The 18,210-nt window shown below is 43.5% G+C and overlaps 2 protein-coding genes across 2 annotated transcripts; both read left to right on the top strand.

Annotated features, from left to right (window-relative positions):
* The first annotated feature begins 1,160 nt into the window (after nucleotides 1–1,160).
* Nucleotides 1,161–7,979, top strand: LOC127302281 (uncharacterized). The gene is made up of 9 exons (XM_051332688.1): nucleotides 1,161–1,467; nucleotides 3,587–3,793; nucleotides 3,885–3,997; nucleotides 4,349–4,424; nucleotides 5,049–5,077; nucleotides 5,308–5,401; nucleotides 5,634–5,723; nucleotides 5,862–6,048; nucleotides 7,471–7,979. The coding sequence occupies exons 2-9, from the start codon at nucleotides 3,605–3,607 to the stop codon at nucleotides 7,845–7,847; spliced, it is 1,155 nt and encodes a 384-aa protein (XP_051188648.1). The 5' UTR covers nucleotides 1,161–1,467; nucleotides 3,587–3,604; the 3' UTR covers nucleotides 7,848–7,979.
* Nucleotides 7,980–14,123: 6,144 nt separating this feature from the next.
* On the top strand, nucleotides 14,124–17,760 carry LOC127302280 (protein PIN-LIKES 7). The gene is made up of 7 exons (XM_051332687.2): nucleotides 14,124–14,469; nucleotides 14,557–14,803; nucleotides 14,889–15,116; nucleotides 15,207–15,350; nucleotides 16,889–16,989; nucleotides 17,093–17,145; nucleotides 17,238–17,760. Exons 1-7 carry the CDS (start codon nucleotides 14,255–14,257, stop codon nucleotides 17,549–17,551), a joined length of 1,302 nt encoding a protein of 433 aa, XP_051188647.1. The 5' UTR covers nucleotides 14,124–14,254; the 3' UTR covers nucleotides 17,552–17,760.
* The last annotated feature ends 450 nt before the right edge of the window (nucleotides 17,761–18,210 follow it).

The following is an 18,210-nucleotide window of genomic DNA, read 5'->3' as shown; positions in this document are numbered from 1 at the left end:
TGCCTAGAAGCAAACATCTCACGTGCTAACAATCAGTGTAACGTTTTTCTTTTCTTTTTCTTGCAACGATTAGTTCAATAATACAAGCAGAACAGGAATATAACCGGCCGTCGTGTCTTGTGGTGTATTCAGTTTACTCCATCTACTCTGAAGATATAATTATCAAGAAGTACAGACGGATCACAAATGACAACTATACTCCCCTTGCAGGAGTTGCCGTGTCAATCCTGGTACTTACTGAACTAATAAACGCTGACAAATCTGGCCACATACCATTCGCCACAACAGCAAACGTTTTTTTTTTTTTTTTTTTTTTTTGCGGGGAGCAAACATTTGCTCTGGTGCTGTCTTTTCCTTACTCCTGTAACTGAGCCTTTTTTTGCGCAATACTGTAACTGAGCTACGGAGTATTATCTTTGCCGAAGTGCTACAAAACATAGTTCTTTTTTTTTGACATATACAAAACATAGTTGTTGCGATCACTGTGCACATCGTTTTTCTTTAGTCGTGCAATTATTTGTGCACCTGGCCACCGAGAAAGGTACTCCAATTAAGCGAGAGAACGTGAACTGCAGTAATGTGCAGCAAAATGAGACACCAACCAGATTTTGTTTTTGCACCAAACGTTTTCCTCCTGTGACATTAAGAAGGTGGCGGTCCATATCCGATTCGAAGAAATCCGATGGATACGGTATGCCAAATAGCACCCGGATATCCGTATCCGATTACTTTTTAGTGTTATCCGATGTGTCTTATCCGAATAATCCGATTTTCATCCAAAATACCAAAGCTAATATAAAATATTTAGTAGATAGTGAGTTGACGAGTTCGCCCGTTAAACAATGACTCACTTACATTACATAGTCACTCTATCGAATATCAAGTCCAAACTTGTTATGATATTAGGCTACTAAACCATTTGTCGGTGTTATCATTACTCTTGTGTTTACCTTATTGAATTCATATGAACCTACTTTATTCATGTATAATAATGGATCTGATTGGAGTAGAAACACGACCGCTGAAGTCCCAATGAACTTTCAGATACACTGTGGAGTAGAGCTGAACCCCGGGCAACCAGGGCCATGGCCCGGGCCCAGAAAAAATCTTACTTCAAATTATATAAGTTTTAGAAATGGCCTGGGATCCAGCCCAAGTGAAGCCTATAACGTCTCAGCGAAGCCAGGCCCTTTCTGCTCACGCGCACGCCGCCACGCCGCGCCATCCTCCTCGCCGTCGCCGGTCTTCCCCGTCCGGCGCCCCTCGCAGCGTCTTCCCCCCAGCTGAGAAAGCGCCGTGCCCTGGCCAGGGCCGGCCCCTCTCAGCACTGCTCCGCGCGGCCGTGAGCCGTCGCCGTCGCCCCCGGCTGGCCTCTGTTGCCCCTCGACGCGGCCACTCCGCTCCCCAGCTCCTCGCCCGGCCTGCCTATCCCCCTCCGCTGCTGGCCGAGACTACGACCGAGACTAGGTAATTCCATCGCATTTGGTGATTTCTAGTTCACTAGTGAAGTGGTCGTGCGGCTCTAGAACTGATGAGTACACGCTCACAACCCTGGAAAACAACATGACCATTTGAAATATGTTTGATTTACTTCACATTTATTTCCCTTGTTAGCATAAAGCACTTTTGCCCAAAAGGAGAAAAAACACCACTTACTTTTCAATCTTTTTGTTGACATCATAGTCCACAAACAACAGTGACTACAAGTCCTACCTAATTACTTCTGCATTAAAACACCGACAATAAACCATATTAAAAAATTTGATGGATCGAAATACATAGCTGCCAGCAAAGAGTTCCGGCATTCTTTCCGTTGTTCAGCTTCATAATGTGTCATGAAAAGGTATAGGAGCATTTGTTGCATCTATGGTGTAAAAGAGCTTCACAATGCAATTTTGGCGCAGTTTAACTGTTTGTTGAAAAAGGCATTGAGCAAAATGTATACTTTGAGCCTGATTGATACAGGCCTCCTAAGAGAAGTATATGCTACTTGTGTAGATGAGCACCTGATAGGTGATAGGTTTTCAAATATTTTAACAATGGCCCATGGGCTAATTCAAAAAAGCTATATCATTGTTTCTTACAGAGAGATCAATTGCATTCCAGTAGCATATTTGAAAAATTGCATTCCAGTAGCATATACATTAAAGATCAATTGCATTCCAGTAGCATATTTCAAGTAAATGCCGCTGCAAGCTATCGGATAGTGAATAGCTGGTTATCTGAATGAGCTGTAGTACTTCAATTCTGGTGTCAAATGTCACTGGAGGTTCACGGAAAATAAAATAAGCATTAAGAATGCACTTTTGAGTAAGAAAACAAAGAGATCAATGAGGGAAGAATCTCTTGCATCTTTAATCTCGATTAAAAACACGACTACTTTGTTGATGCTGTACATATGGAAATACTTATACGTCATCCTTAGTTGACTTAAGATTCTTACCTACAATTTGAGATGATGGTGTGGCAGCCATGCCTTTAGCAGATCGAAATTCAAGCAGAAAGAGAAAAATGGTGTACCAGATTAGGCACTATAGAACAACCATCTGACTTATCAGCTTGACAGCTTCATTTCAGCAATGGACTACCAATAATCAGTGTATTGTGCAGTGCCAACCAAGCGAAACCTGTAATCATCCAATCAATTTTTTTGTTGAAACATGCTTCAGAAATCGGTGTGACTCCCACCAGGGCTCGCCGCTTCTGTAGGATGTCTGCAAATATGATCTTGAGGTTCATGTCTTAAGGATTATTTGTACTGCACATCCAGCTCAACATGGAAAAATGCATCTCTGCTGTCTTCTCCTCTCCGTGGACATGGCAAGGTTCCCCCCAAAAAAATCCCCTAATCGAAAAACAATGCATCCCAAGGCGAGAAAATTCTCCTGCATGAACCAGCCAGCATATGCTGCTATGCCCTGCCCTGCTGAGAGCCGCATCAGATGCGCCCCACCGCCTTATGCCCGCCTGCTCGCCAGGTTTCGCTGTTCTGATGCCTCACGGGATTCGATCGCCGGCGATGGACGTGAGCGTGGTGACCTGGTGGACGCACTTCGAGAGGTGGACCGTCCACGCCAACACGCCACGTCCTGAGTTCTCCTTCTACCTCTGCCAGAGATGGACTGGTCCACGCTGCCGCGTACGGAGCAGGCCGGAGGAGGCAGCGCTGGAGCAGTGGCCGCTCGAGGCGGAGCAGCGATGCAGGCTGAGTCGATCTGTCGCCGTGGGAGCGGGGAGAGCATGTTGATTCATGTTATTTGAGGGGCGAAAATGGAAATAACAGAAGGCGGAAACCGAACGGGCGAACTTAAGATGTAGACTGCAGGTTGGTTTACCAGCTCCTGAGGAGCTAAAGTGAAAAATGGCGCAACATACTAGGTTCGCTTTTCAATTGAACAGTATATATTACAGATCACAACCCTTGGTTTAATGCATTTTGTTATCAATTTCATTTTGTACGTGAAGAGATTTTATGTATGTATCAATGCCGACAATCTTTTGTAACCCTGTACTGTTTTTTGATATGTTTTATTTACTTTGTTAGATCGTTAGTAATTGAGTCTAAATTTTATTTTCATATGTGCAGTCTATCCACGGATCAGGAATGTCTGCTGCCAAGCCAGGGGCGGCCGCCACGGAGCAGCGTCAGGAGGGTTCGGCGGAGGAGGGGGAGGAGCAGCGGCTGCGAGTGGTGCTGCGGCACCTGCAGGTGGAGGCCGGGGTGCTCGAGCGGCTCGTGTACAAGCACCGGAACCAGCACCGCGGCGCCGCCTACTTCCAGTACCTCATCAAGGTATGCCTACTACCACGAGCTGTTCGTGCCCCTTCCCCACCGTATTCCGGTGAGTGGCTTGGCACTGACAAGCACGTGTATGTGCGCACAGGTGAGGAGGGACCTGAAGCTGCTGCTTGGCTCGAATGTTGCAGAGGTCATAAACGCCGCGTTCCCGGTGATCGCCTGCCGCAAGCCAGCCAACACGATCCTTGTTCCGAACAGGTTTGTCAGGCTTCACAGCCGTTGCTTTGCTGCACTCTCCTAGAAGATAATCTTCTTCACCGTTTGTGTGTATGTATGATATATCGTGGCAATGTCTTTAAACAACTCATCATGTTGGGAACATGCAGTTTAGTCCCGATAAATTTCTGGTTATATCAATCGTAGGAGGCATTTTTTTAAATATTTAATTGGTTGTAAGCACGGTCACCTGCACTATAGCTAGAAGTTTGCATTTCTATGTAAAGTACTCAATTGCTCAGTAGTTCAGATTATTTATTTTTATTCTCTTCGATGATGCTATTGTTTCATTTGTTAGCTAGTTGGGTTATTGCTTAATGTTCTCTTTTATAGGCAGGGTAAGAAGAAGCCTGGTGCAAACCATAGCCACTATAAGAGGCTTTTGGGTGTTGCTCGTTTGCTATCCCAGGTGTGTTCTATTGTCTATTGACACTGTTGCAGTATGCAAACCATCTTATTGTAGCTGATACAAATACTTTGGTCGAATCATAAATTCATAATTGCTTTGCAGTTGATAGAGCACAACTGTTTGTTTGTGTTTCGTTTAAGTAAATGAATTATGCAATATTTTAATTTTATTTCAGGAAGTCTGCCAATATTGTCAGGTTGTTTTAGTTCTATTGTTAAGCTTATGTTGGAATCAGCTGTAAAGTGGTGTAATTAACTAATTATCCTTGCATGTTTGGAAGGCCTCCAATGAATTTGTATTTAGTACTTCCCCTGTCCAATAAAGGATGTCTTAGATTTTTCTAAATTTGGATGCATCTAGGCATGAAAGTGTCTAGATACATCCGAATTTAGACAAATCTAAGACATCCTTTACTGGATGGAGGGAGTATAAACCCATTATTTCTTTCAAGTTGTATGGTGCATGAAGCTCATTACCCGAGAAATCCTGTATTGATTACATGATATGTACTGCTGAAAGAATCGACGTGGTTTACAGATCATTCTTGATCACCTTCTAGACATGAAATAGCTAACTTTGTTTTCACTTGACGGAAAACATTAACGTTTTATGTTTTATGTGCAGATGGTTGAACCTGTCATAAAGGGTGCAGTGTATCCTTTTCTTTGTTCTGTTAATTTCTGTTGTTTTCTTATTATGCACAGAAATAAAATAAAGCGTATACTCAAACTTCTCTTGCCTTAGGTAAATCATCTCTCTTTACCATCTGTTTAATCTACCAAAAAAGAAACAAATCTTAGTTACTTTCATGACGGCTTTTTTGAAGCAAACTTTCATACAATTTAGTTGCTAGTAGTCCAAAGTTCCTTAATCCATACTACAGTCAGATCACACTTTTACTTGCTAGATCATTTTTCATAGAATTCTGTACAGCAGTGCTGGCTTTGCTTGCGCGAGTGAGGGTGCTCATACAACAGGTGAGCGACATAGTCCACAGGCATTGCTACGAATGGCTGTATAAACAAATTCGATAATAATCATGCACACATATGTATGTATCAACTAAGTTGGAAGTAAAACAGCTATATGTATTACCCTTGGAACCTAAGAAATGTCACTTGGAAGTTGGAAATATATGTCTAACCTTCTTCGTCTCTATACTGCAGAGATTTTGCTTAAGACACTGACCCTCTGATATTGTGTTCACAGATGTTAATTGATGTTGTATCGTTATACAATAAGGTTACTGATCTTACGGATAGGAAGCAGGCTGTTAAGATCACTATTGATAAAGTACAGGTATGTTTTGGTTCCAACTAACATTTTATATCATTGCCAATAATTAAACAATTGAACGACCTAAGATCATGCTCACTTTTACACAGTGGAATGGCTGGAACTAGTACGTAACTCATTGATTTTGCTTCTTCGTTTCAGGCTTTTAGAGAGTACTACCCCTCAAACAACGATCCCAGTACTACCCTGGAGTGTGCATGGGTGAAAGATAAATTTGTTTTGCATGAAAGGAACAAAGCTAGCTCTGAGAAAACCCAAGATGAGGATGACAAGTCATGTGCTCCAGATTCATCGATCCAGTATGAGACCCTTGGACCCGTTAGTGAAGGTTAATACTTCACCTTCTCTCATTCATCACATATAATAACATTCTGAGCTTGCTGTTGCATTTTCTGCAATGCGTGTACATGTCTGCCTACTGGTGCTAAATCAATCACATGAAACTTCTTCCTATAAGCGCAAATAGAAAATAGTTTTCTGTATTGTATTTTGAACTAAATGCAAATATGTAGGACAGAACGATGTTGAATGGGTATGAATGGTTGTGAAGCACCTTGGTGGTGTTATTAAATTCTTGGAGCATACCTCCAACTACCAGATATAGGCTGATGGATAACTGGATGCAGACAAGCTATCTTTGTTTGTGGGTAGGTTGTTCTGGTCTTTTTGTTCTTCAGTATTACCAAGATATATAGCAAGCTATCTAAGTGGGTGATTTGGTTTTATGATTAACGCTGAGTACTAAGTAATATTTCTAGCCACAGTCGAAGAATATGGCTTTTCTTGATGTGAATCTTTCACTGGATAATCACTTAAATGGTTCCATGCATGTACCTCATCTATTGTCAACCTTGTTTTGGGGAACATGGGTATGGCTGTCTAAATTATTCTCCAACTAATGGTAATCAAGATACAATTTCATTCCCTTGTTGATTTTGAAGCCAAACCACCTCACTGTTTCCCTTTTTAAGATAAAAAGAATGTAAAGAAAAACCCTTTTCCTTTTTAGTTCCTGGAAAATCCTCAATTTCATTCCCTTGTTAAAAAGAGAAAATTATTCTCCAACTAATGGTAATCAAGATACAATTTCATTCCCTTGTTGATTTTGAAGCCAAACCACCTCACTGTTTCCCTTTTTAAGATAAAAAGAATGTAAAGAAAAACCCTTTTCCTTTTTAGTTCCTGGAAAATCCTCAATTTCAGAGCACCTGTGCTGGCGTTATAACATTTTTTCCTATCTAGAAGTTCCGATGACAGTTTAATATATTTTCTGATAACATCTCCCGGTCTCTTATGTTCCATGACATTTGACAAAGCACTTATAGTACACATTTGGCATATGTAACTTACAGGTGGACTACTGCTATTTTGCATGATATTATGGTATATTAGTCAATATCTTGATATGTTATAGAATCTGACTGACAGTTATTGTAATGCTACCATCAGTTAGCCTAGATAATGATAGCTGTGATTGTGCTTCTTGAGGACATACTCAGCAATCGTAAATATGGCATGACTTGGGATTAGAACCCTTATAAAATTTTAAACATCACTTAGGTTGCATACTCCAAATAGAAATAATTAAAGTGCATGTGCTGTTCTATGTAACCAAGCCAAAGTGCTGTACTTTTCGTTATCAATTGTTTGTTATGTTTTCTAAGATAATATGAATGCTCGTTTATTTATGCTTTTAGCGTGCCATGGCTTAAAAGGTTCAAGCTCTAATGCTGCACTACTGACATGTCAGAGATGGAGAACCTTGATGGATCGAACTCCCCAGCCAAGCAACAAGATGCTTCTCCTGCAGATCAACCAGATAAAGCCACCCCTTGCGGCGATGCTGCAGATTCTTATAGTGAGAGGCCAGCACCAAATGAGAACACTACGGTTCCTCTTCCTGACGCGCTTGCTGTGCCTGTGCCTGTGCATTCGACTCCACGCACAGAGGTCAAAGCTGATACGAGGAAGAGAGTGGCATTCATCGCAGTGGGGAAACCAAAAGTTACCGTGACACGACCTGAGACAACTTCATCGATAGCAACGAAGAAGCAAAGAGTGGATATTATTCCACCTGCCCCTGCAGATCGTGCTTTCTTAACTTGGAAAGAACAACCGACAGTATAGCGACGAGGCAAATCAAAGGGCTAATGTCTTGACTCTTAGTAGATCGATGTATTCGTTAGTTGATTTGATGTAACATTCTCTTTTCTTGCAAGATTAGTCCAATATACTCTGTGGCGCATTCAGTTTACTCCATATTCTCTGAAGATGCAATTGGTTAAATATCAAGAAATACAGACGGATCACAAATAAAAACATCAATTGAAGGTTTGTAACTAAAGGAATAACGTTCAGGACAACTTTGCACTCCTTGCCATGTACCCCAGGCACGCAGGCTCTTGCTGTTTCCTTACTGTAACTGAGTTTTCATTTTTGGTTAATACTGTTACTGAGTTGTACTCCACCGAAGAGCAACAAAACAAAGTTGTTGCAATCAGTGTACGTGCACATCGTTTATTTTTAGTCGTGCAATTATTTGTGTACCTGGTCACCGAGAAAGGTACCCCAATTAAGTGGGAGAACGTGAAGCGCAATTATGCACAGCAAAATGAGACCACCACCGAGATTTTTTGGTGTTGCACCAAAGGTTTTCCTCTCGCGACATCAAGAAAGCGACGATCTAGGATTCCACCGCCATCTCGTTCTGCCTCCTTGTATTGTAGGGTTAGTATAGAAGATTCGGATCAATTCAAAGATTCAACGATAACGACTTCGATCATGGGGCGCTGGTGTTAAAAGGCACATGCACGAAAACTTCTCGGATGTTATCAACAACGTCCGGACTACTCCAGTAGGGGAGCAGCGACAACTGCTCGCTCTTGTCGTAGTGGTGGTGGTCTAGAGACCTCAATGTAAATATGTTTGGAGTGCTTTTTTAAGGGAAATTATATTCGAAGTGCTTTGCACTTCGTGTCGTGTGAACCTATAATAGATGCGGATCCTCCTAGAAAAGAACCCAACGAATTAGGCAATTACTGTCTATTTCTGGAATATAACTCCTTAGAAACAGAAACGACGAGCCTCAGCTAAGCTGATTGCTACCAGTGCGGTCGCCTTCCAGAACGTGATGCACGAGATGCAACTCTCACGGTACCGTTAATTACAGATTGTACGAGTTGGAGTTAGAGTTAGACATGTCCGACGAAGACGGAAGGAACCGGTCTGTGATAATGCGATGCAAATAATTCATGTCGGTCGACAGTGAACTGATGTCTCCAGTGTGCTACCACGGACGATCATCACGCACCGGCGACTACAATCCAATATGTGAGGTCGATCTGCCCACTATGAATTTCGAAAAGACCCATGTGTCCATATGCATATATGTAGATCTCGTAGGGGTACAACCTTTTGGGTCTCGAGTTACATTTATTTTGAAAGATGAACCACACTTTATTAAAGCAAAGCAAGCCCGCCTCATTAAAAATCTTCCAGCCCCCTTTGGTACCCTGAAAGGAAAAAAATGCGTCTGAAAACTTGCCCGCGAACAGTACACAACATGGTTACAAATTACAGTCATGTGCAACAGCCGCCAGAACACTATCCGGGGCTGTGCCACTTAAAATACCAACATCACCTGATTTGCCTAACATAGCTAGAGAGTGAGCTGCTAAATTGCTCTCTCTGCCAATCTTTTTGATCGAGATTTGAGTGAAGATCTTCAGCAATTCTCTCACTTCCTCATACAAACACCACACCTCTGATCTATCAATCACAGCAGACATGCACATCTGAACTACTCGAGAGCAGTCAGATTCTCAGATTAATAAGCTGCTTGATACCCGCTAGGATGGCATGGACCTCAGCTTCCTCAGCGCTGTTGCATCCAGCGATCTGTTTCCATTCCGATACAATAACACGACCAGCATCATCCCTCACAATCAGGCCAAAGCCCGCCTTCTTAGACAGCGCATCCCAGCCCCCATCTACATTTGCTTTCACCTTGCCCGCCCGTGGAGCTTCCCAGTTACTGGACGTAGCTAGGCCTGCAGAATTAGACAACATGTCGCCGGGAAGAGGGTTCTTCCCTTTGCCATCCACCTTTGGATCAGCTGTGAAAGAGAAAGACTCTAGATAGTTTACCAAAAAAGAGACCGATGCCGAGATAGAAGCTTTGCCGTCTCCGTGCACTATATTATTCCGGTGATGCCATACCCTCCATGTGTTGCGCTCATTCAAGACACCAACCGGATGATAGTACTTCCTCCGTTCCATCTTCCATGAAGGCTGTTTGAAATTTATCAAAATTTAGATGTATGTAGATATTATTTATTGTCTCAATACATCTAAATTTTAATTAATTTAATCTTCGTGGGACGAAGGAAATAATAGTAGTAAGCGGTCCATATGAATCGAGATCAGATGTCACATGTACATTGCCCGGTGGTACTAGCTACTTAGGCCTTTCGCAATGAAAGGTTCTTAGCGTGGTATCATAGGCAAAATACTTATGTGACCTTTGCACGAAGTCATATGAATAGCCCAATCAGATGTGTACATATCACTAAAATTATTAAATGTAGATACAAACACTTAAGAGACAATCCATTGTACAAGTTATTTCTTAAGCATTTATTTTACCTATGGTAAGAGCATCTCTAGCCGCGTCCCCCAAACCGTCCCCCAAAGCGATTTGGGGCGCGCCGGATAAGAAAAACGTTCCCAGCCGCGCGCCTCAAAGGCCATTTTTGTGCGGCGCGGCCCAATACGGTGTCCGGCGGCCCCAGCCCGTCCCCGCTACACAGAGGACGCTCCAGGCACGCCAGACACAACGAAATGAGAGGCGAGAAGGCGCAGGCCCGACGCGTCAGCGGCTCGGACGCTCAACCGCCGCCTACGTAGCGACGGTGCAGTTGCCGGGAAGCGGAACCATCGCATTGGCAACTGCGTCGACCGACGCGCCAACCGCCGGAATGGAGCGCGGACTCCTCGAAAGAGCAACCACCGCTCTGTCCGACTTCCGCGCCGCCGTTCATCCGCGCTCAATAAGACCCGTACGCAGGCGCTTTCGGATCTTCAACCGGCCGCCATTCATCCAATCTTCTCCTCACGACGATGAGCTACATCTCTGAGCTTCCTTCCGACACCTCCAGCGAGGGCAAGCCTCCAGGATGGCGCCATTGGTGGGACAGTGGGACGCCCAGCAGCGGCGACGATTCCCCGCTGCCAGACATCGCTGAGGAATGGCAGGACGTGGAGGAGGACGCGGAGGAGGAAGGGTCAGAGGAGGAGGCGGCGGCGGCCCGTGCGAAGGCGGAGGCAGAGGCGGACGCGAAAGCGAAGGACAAGACCAAGGCCAAGGCGAAGGCGCAGCCGGCGAGCACCGGCGACGACGAGGAGGACACAAGTTTCTCCGACGCGTCGGCCGACACCGCCTCTTCGGAAGAGGTGACGAGCAGGAAGCGCCACCGTGATGCGACGACGAGGCGGGGCCATCATCAAAGAAGAAGAAGTAGTTTAAAATAATTTATATGTAATTTAATTATGTTTTTTTCGAAGTTTTACATGTAATTTGTTTATGTTGCACCGATTTGAATATTAGTAAAGAGTTTTCTTCTATCTATTAAAATTATATTTAATGTTTGAGGGCAACGTTTGGGGGACGCGGCTGGGGAGCAACATCCCCCAAACGCTCAATCCAGCACCATTTGGGAACGGTTTGGGGACGCGACTAGAAATACTCCGTATATTAAGATACACCCTATTGTGGAAGGCTTTATTATCGATGAATGGACTGTTCACTCGAATGCTTGATTCTGGAATCTGTGTGGGGGATCATTTTCGAATCGTGCGTATTCACGCCAGATCGCACGTCTCTCTCCTGTACATGTGTGCCTGCCAGCTCGCTTGATTGCATCTCAACGATGTGCACTTATATACGTGCCCCCTCGCTTAATAATTTCAACTGCAATTTGCGACCGAGATCGGTCGACGATTACGACCCATATGGCCCTACGCATCTATGCACGTGGAGTAGAGTAGATGGCTATGTATGCAGACGAATGGCCAGCCGAAACGTGTGCATATGCTGAGACTGGCCCCTCTCTTCACTGTCTTCGTTACTACATCCATCCCAGACTTAAAGTTTTTTTTTTTGAAAAATCAAACGAAGTAAAATTTAAACAAACTTTTAGAAGAATCTGTGAACAAATGTGACATTTTTTAGATAACATATGAAAATATATTTCATTATCTATCTAATGGTATTGATTTTGTACTTTTCATGTTAATGATTTTTCGAAAAAAACTTAGTCAAATTTGACATAGTTTGACTTTCTGAATTTTTTTTGGCCTTAAAGCTTGGATGGAGGTAGTATTTTGTAACCCTAGCATGCATGTTATTTCATTTAATTCTCAAACATATTTATGATGTTTGTTGGAGGTGGTATATCAAAAGTACTCCCTTGGGAAATACCCGGATGCATCTGAGTGCACATGCACCCAGTTTCACCAATTTTGAATGCTATTTAATAATCTAAAAAAATGAAATAAATTTTTCATGTACATATTATGTTGATATTTGTGTAAGTTTTCATGGAAATCGTCCATCTCCCTCCCTCCTTGCCATAATACAGTGCACATTAGTTTTCGCGAAAATCAAACTTCACTAACTTTATTAAGGTTTTTGAGAAAAATGTCTATATCTACAATACCTAATTTATACCATATTTAAATATATTTTATGATGAATCCGATGGTATTGATTTGAGATTCTGAATGTTGATATTTTTTTAGATAAATTTGGTCAAAGTACACACGGTTTGACTTCGAAAAAAATCTTATAGGCACTATATTTTGGAGAGAGGGAGTAAAATGCAAAGACCGACCCAGAATTGTTTTGAAGCCTGCACACACAAGCTCGAGTCAAATTCTAAGAAATAAGCAAGAAAAGAGGCCATATTTTCTCAAGGCATCCAGCACTGAAGCCTGGGCAAGTGCCTAGGCAACTGGGATGCTGGGTCCACCCATAATAAAATCCACTACTCTCCATATCAAGCAAGCGAAGGGATATGAAATAAATAAATAATCGATGCATGAATTCCTCCGAATGACAAAGGACCCCATTCCAATTGCTTATGGGGAAATTATCCTTTGTTGGTGAAACTTTTCTTATGCAGGAACACTAAATATCTTTGTAATTAGAGGCACCTTCAGCTTGCACAAGTATTTTTTTTGGAACTTAATACGGCCACTTTCATAGTATATATACATTGATTTGACAGTAAAATGACCCGATTCAGTTAGCTTCCATTTAGAAGTATTTGGCTCTTCAGAAACGTGAACCCCCATCAACCTCGAAACTAAATGAAGCCACACACTCCACTTGTCCCACGTCAAGAATCGCCTAAAACCTATGTTTAGCGGTGTAACGTTTTTATGAGGCAAACAATTATACAAAGATGGTTATTGTTTAGCCACTAGATTTTCACCTGGCCATGAATCTTTGAAATACCGAGTTCGCAATTCATCACCAATAACGAAAGCGCTTCGGTCCAAAAACTTCCCTTTAACTTTTATGAGTCCCTTCCACAAGGGATGGACCATAGGTTTAAATTAGCCTGTACTTGAGATAAATTTTGTGACACACATATTTACTATGTAGCGACTCTTACCACACTATCCTTATCGAGTAATTTAAATAGTCATATGCTGAGTAAACACATTTTCTTTATATCCAACACCTCAATGTGCAGGCCGCTTTTGTCTTTGGGACGACAAACGATGTTCCATTTCATCAACCAATATTTTTCTTAATTTGGTCACTTTGTGGAAAAATAAATCTTGACCAATAAAAGTCTAATATTTTCTTTAGCCCCTTAGGTAATTAAAATATAAATAATAGAAACATCGGAAGACTGCGGTATAATTTATTAGTACAAGCTGATATATATATATTTTTCCAATAAAACACATTTCTACCCTACTTTTAATTACTAATAAAACCCTTACAGGCTCAGCATATAGAAGTATTTGCTGGGATACCAGCATATAGAAGTGGGACAATTAGGATATATGACATTAAATTTTATTTGACTTTTATTATTCTACTCTCTACTTTTCTTTTTTCCTTTTTAATGAATCTGAATTCGATTATCCCACTTGTCCCGCTTCCACATCTGACATCCCTATAAGGTACCTATATGCATGTGAGAAAAGGGAAGGGGTCCGATCATTGCATACGGAGTGCGGCAGAGCCACGGCGCTCATCATGCCTTGAATCATGTAGTATAGTTAATTAGTTATTGGTTGGTTGATCAATTGATGCAACTTATAGCGATGTGGCACCAAACATAGCTAGCGTGCTGGCCTTAAAGAGACAGATCGAGACTACTTAAGCTTATGACATGCATGCATAAATACGAGCCACCCTACCACCAGTTGATCATGAGCTCATCACTCTCTTTACATTTACAATTCAATCTCTAGCTAGCTAGAATACTCTAGCAGTCGAGCCTTGAGGTTGATCGACGATGGGGTTCGTATCGTTGCTGGTGGTGGCATTGATGCCGGTGGTGGAGGTGCTCCTGGTGGTCCTCCTTGGCGCCTATCTCGCCTCCGGCCGGTGCAACCTCCTCACCGCGGCCGCCCGCGCCGACATCAACCGCGTCGTCTACGCCGTCTTCACGCCCGCGCTCATGCTCGCCAGCCTCGCCAGGACCGTCACGCTCCAGGACGCCATTTCATGGTCCCTTGCATTCTTACTGCTCCCGGCTTTATAATTGACAACCAATTCGCAAAAAAAAGCATGACATACCTGATCACTGGAATTCAGGTGGTTCATGCCAGTGAACATCGGGATCATCTTCCTGACCGGCGGCGTCCTCGGGTGGGTGGTGGTGCTCCTGCTGAGGCCGCCGCAGCACCTCCGGGGGCTGGTCGTCGCCTCCTGCTCAGCCGCGAACTTTGGAAACTTGCTGCTCATCGTGATACCGGCGGTTTGCCGGGAGGACGGCAACCCCTTTGGCAGCGGCGACGTATGCACTGACCGAGGCCTCTCCTACGCCTCATTCTCCATGGCGGTAACCATTCACTTCTCATTCCCCGATTTGGTAGCATGCATCTCGATCGATCAGTAAGTAATCAAGCATGCATGATCAATCCTAGCTTGGAGGACTGTACATCTGGACACACACGAACAGCGTGATGAAGAGGTCCAGCGAGCTGTACCGCAAGACCATGATCACACACGATGTTCATGATCCCAAGGACTATTTAGTGAGGTCAGATGAAGAGCCCTGCAGGAAACAAGACGCCGAGGAAGACGACGGCGATGAGGAGGAGGGGGACGTTGTCTCGCTACCATCGGAGAGCAGCTCTGGCGTCCATGAGAAGGTACAGCGCCCAACTTTTTCACTAGTTTCACTGTTTCAGTACTGCTCCGAAAGAACAGTCCTGATTCTGAATTAATTTTCTCACATGCAGTTACTGGCGCCGTTGCCAACTACTGGTGACCACCAACGTTCCGGTTGCAGCAATAACACGAGCGGCAACAGCATGTGGGACAAGCTGAAACATGGCGCCCACCAGATCGTTGAGGAGCTCACCGCGCCGCCTACTGTCGGTGCGGTAAGTTCACTGTCACGAGATGCAGAACGACTCTATATGCTTTCTCTTTGTCATGAGTTCTGAGCAGATCACCACCCTCAGAGGAGGCAGATATCATGTCTGGAGCATAGAAGTTGAAATGAGCTCTCTAGCTAATTGCAAGGTGCTGGGCTTCGTTGTTGGGGTAGTGCCCTGGCTGAGATCTACATTTGCCGGCAAAACGCTCCCCTGCGGGTCGTGCAAAACTCGCTCAAACTACTTGGATTTGGCCTTTCTTTTTATCAATTCCATTAAACCAATTGGTAAATATATTTGTGATATTGCCTGGAGGTGGTGTATTAAAAGTAAAATAGACAATTCTACGTATAAAGGGAGCGCAAGGACATGAAATAAGTAAATGCTCGACGCATTTTTTACAACCACACAAATTCCATAGCTAGATTATCCTTTGTGAGCAAAACATTCTTACGAAGAATCCACGTAATGATCTTTTTTTAGAGGCACCTTCAGCTTCAACGCGTATTTTCGAAGTAACCTACAATTGACACATAAAGTATGCATACATTGATTTGACCATAAAAATGCCCAGATTCAGTTAGCTTTCAATTAAAAGTATCAGTCTCTTCAGAAAGATGAAACCCATCAATCTCTAAACTCAATGAAGCCATGCACTCAGCTTGTTCCCTGTCAAGGATCACCAAAAACATATGGTTAGCAGTACCTCCGATGGAACATTGACAACCATAATATGTTTATGTTGGACAATATTATACAAAGATGAGTATTGCTGAGCCAATGGATGGTCACCTAGCCATGTTTCTTCCTACAACCGAGTGCTCAATCCATCACCAATGATGAAGGGCTTCAGTTCAAAAACGCCCCTTTAACTTTCACGAGTCTCTTTGAGAAGGAAAATTCAGTAGGGTTAGCCTATACTTGACATAAAAACTTATGACGTAGTAGATATTTATTACTCCATCTTTCTAAATTAACTGACTTAACTTTATCTAAATATGTATGTATTTCTAGATAAAGTTGAGTCAATTAATATGGAATGAATGCGGTATGAAGCAATTCCCATCATGCTCATCCTTATTGAATAGTTAGTTTAAACAATCACCTGCTGAGTGAAAACTTGTTCTTTATATTGAGCACATCATGCCTAGGTCGTCTTGGTCTTTGGGCGAAAAATGATGTTCCATTTCGTCAACCGATACTTTCTCTTAAATTGATCACTTTGTCAACACAAAAATTGAACCGATAAAAGTGTAAGCTAAATAGAAACATCGGAAAACTTGGACATAATTTAGTAGTACAAGCCGGTCTCTCCGTCTCTCTCTGTAGGAGAGTAGATTTGCCTAGCTAGAAAACCAACCGTCTTCTAATGGCTTTCATCATTATCATGCATCCATTTGACCATGATGAAGGCAAAGGCGGTTGCCGACTCTTGGGTAGATCTCTCCCCCATAATCTAGAGACTAGAACTTACGGTGGAAATAACTCATATGTTAGATATGGCAGATGAGTATAGAAGCTGAAATGAACTCCCTAACTGACAGGTGCTAGGCTTCATTGTTGGGGTAGTGCCATGGCTGAGATCTACATTTGTCGGCAACGACGCCCCCCTGCGGGTTGTGCAAGACTCGCTCAAACTACTTGGGTATGCAAATGCAGTGTGTCTCATGTCAGGTTTACAGTTCAAACAGTGTGTGGATAGTAGTATATATATGGATGATGATTGTTGAAATTCTCGTTTCATGCAGAGATGCCGCCGTACCCTGTGTCACCCTCATCCTCGGTGGAAACCTCACTAAAGGTACGACTCTGGGTGACTCTTCCTGCAGGCTTACCTGGACTTTACATTGGCATTTTGGCAGTTGTCTGAATAATGGTGTCGTCGCTCGTCAGGCGTGCGCAAGACGACGGTGTCGCGGTGGGTGATCGCGGCGATCATCTGCGTTCGGTACGTGATCCTGCCCATGGTCGGGGTGGTGGTGATCAAGTCGGCGCGCACACTCGGCTTCCTGCCGCCGGACCCGCTGTACCAGTACGTGCTGATGCTCCAGTTTGCCCTGCCTCCCGCGATGAGCATCGGCACCATGGCCCAGCTCTACGACGTCGCCCAAGAGGAGTGCTCCGTCATCTTCCTGTGGACATACCTCATGGCCGCCCTTGCGCTCACCGCCTGGTCCACCGTCTTCATGTTAATCCTCGCGGCCTAGACATCCGAAATTCAACCTGGCTTTGCTGCCACCAACATGTAGTTTGTCTATGGTTTTTTTTCTTCAAAAAAACCGGATCTCTACCTACATTTATGAGGTCACCAATCTGAAAGCAACAATATTTCATAGGATGATCATACAATTACGGATGTAAAGTACTATTAATCAACCATGGAGAATACCAGTGGTGGATCTAGGATTTTACGTTAGGGTGGGACAACTACACAATTTTTTTCCAATACCTTTATCTCTACTATTAAGAGCAAACTGGTGAATGCCTGGTGTCACATTTTTAGGATGGACAATAATACCCCCCCACTGTCACAAAGAAAACGCAACTAATAGTGGCCAGAGTAGATAAAATGAGGACGTACTTATCCAGTCCCAACAAAATCGCTAACAGCACTTTTTTTGGACCTGTAGCTAACAACACCTGTAAGGATGAGGCTTGCCTGCGCCCCTCGCGTGCGACCATCCGTGCGCCGTGGGTGGGTGGCAGCCATCGAGCGGTTCTCGTTTTTATTCCCTCCACGCTATTACTTTTCTGTCAAAAAAAAAAAAAGCAAGTATCCAATGGCAATACGAAGGAGTACTACTTAAGCTGTATCTTCCGTGAAGAAACCAATTCAGGATCACGCTAGCTTGGCTCCGGGCCTCCG

This window comes from Lolium perenne, chromosome 5 (assembly GCF_019359855.2).
Source record: "Lolium perenne isolate Kyuss_39 chromosome 5, Kyuss_2.0, whole genome shotgun sequence".
Lineage (NCBI taxonomy): Eukaryota > Viridiplantae > Streptophyta > Magnoliopsida > Poales > Poaceae > Lolium > Lolium perenne.
The sequence above is the reverse complement of the archived record's forward strand: the minus strand, read 5'-3'. Positions and strand labels throughout refer to the sequence as shown.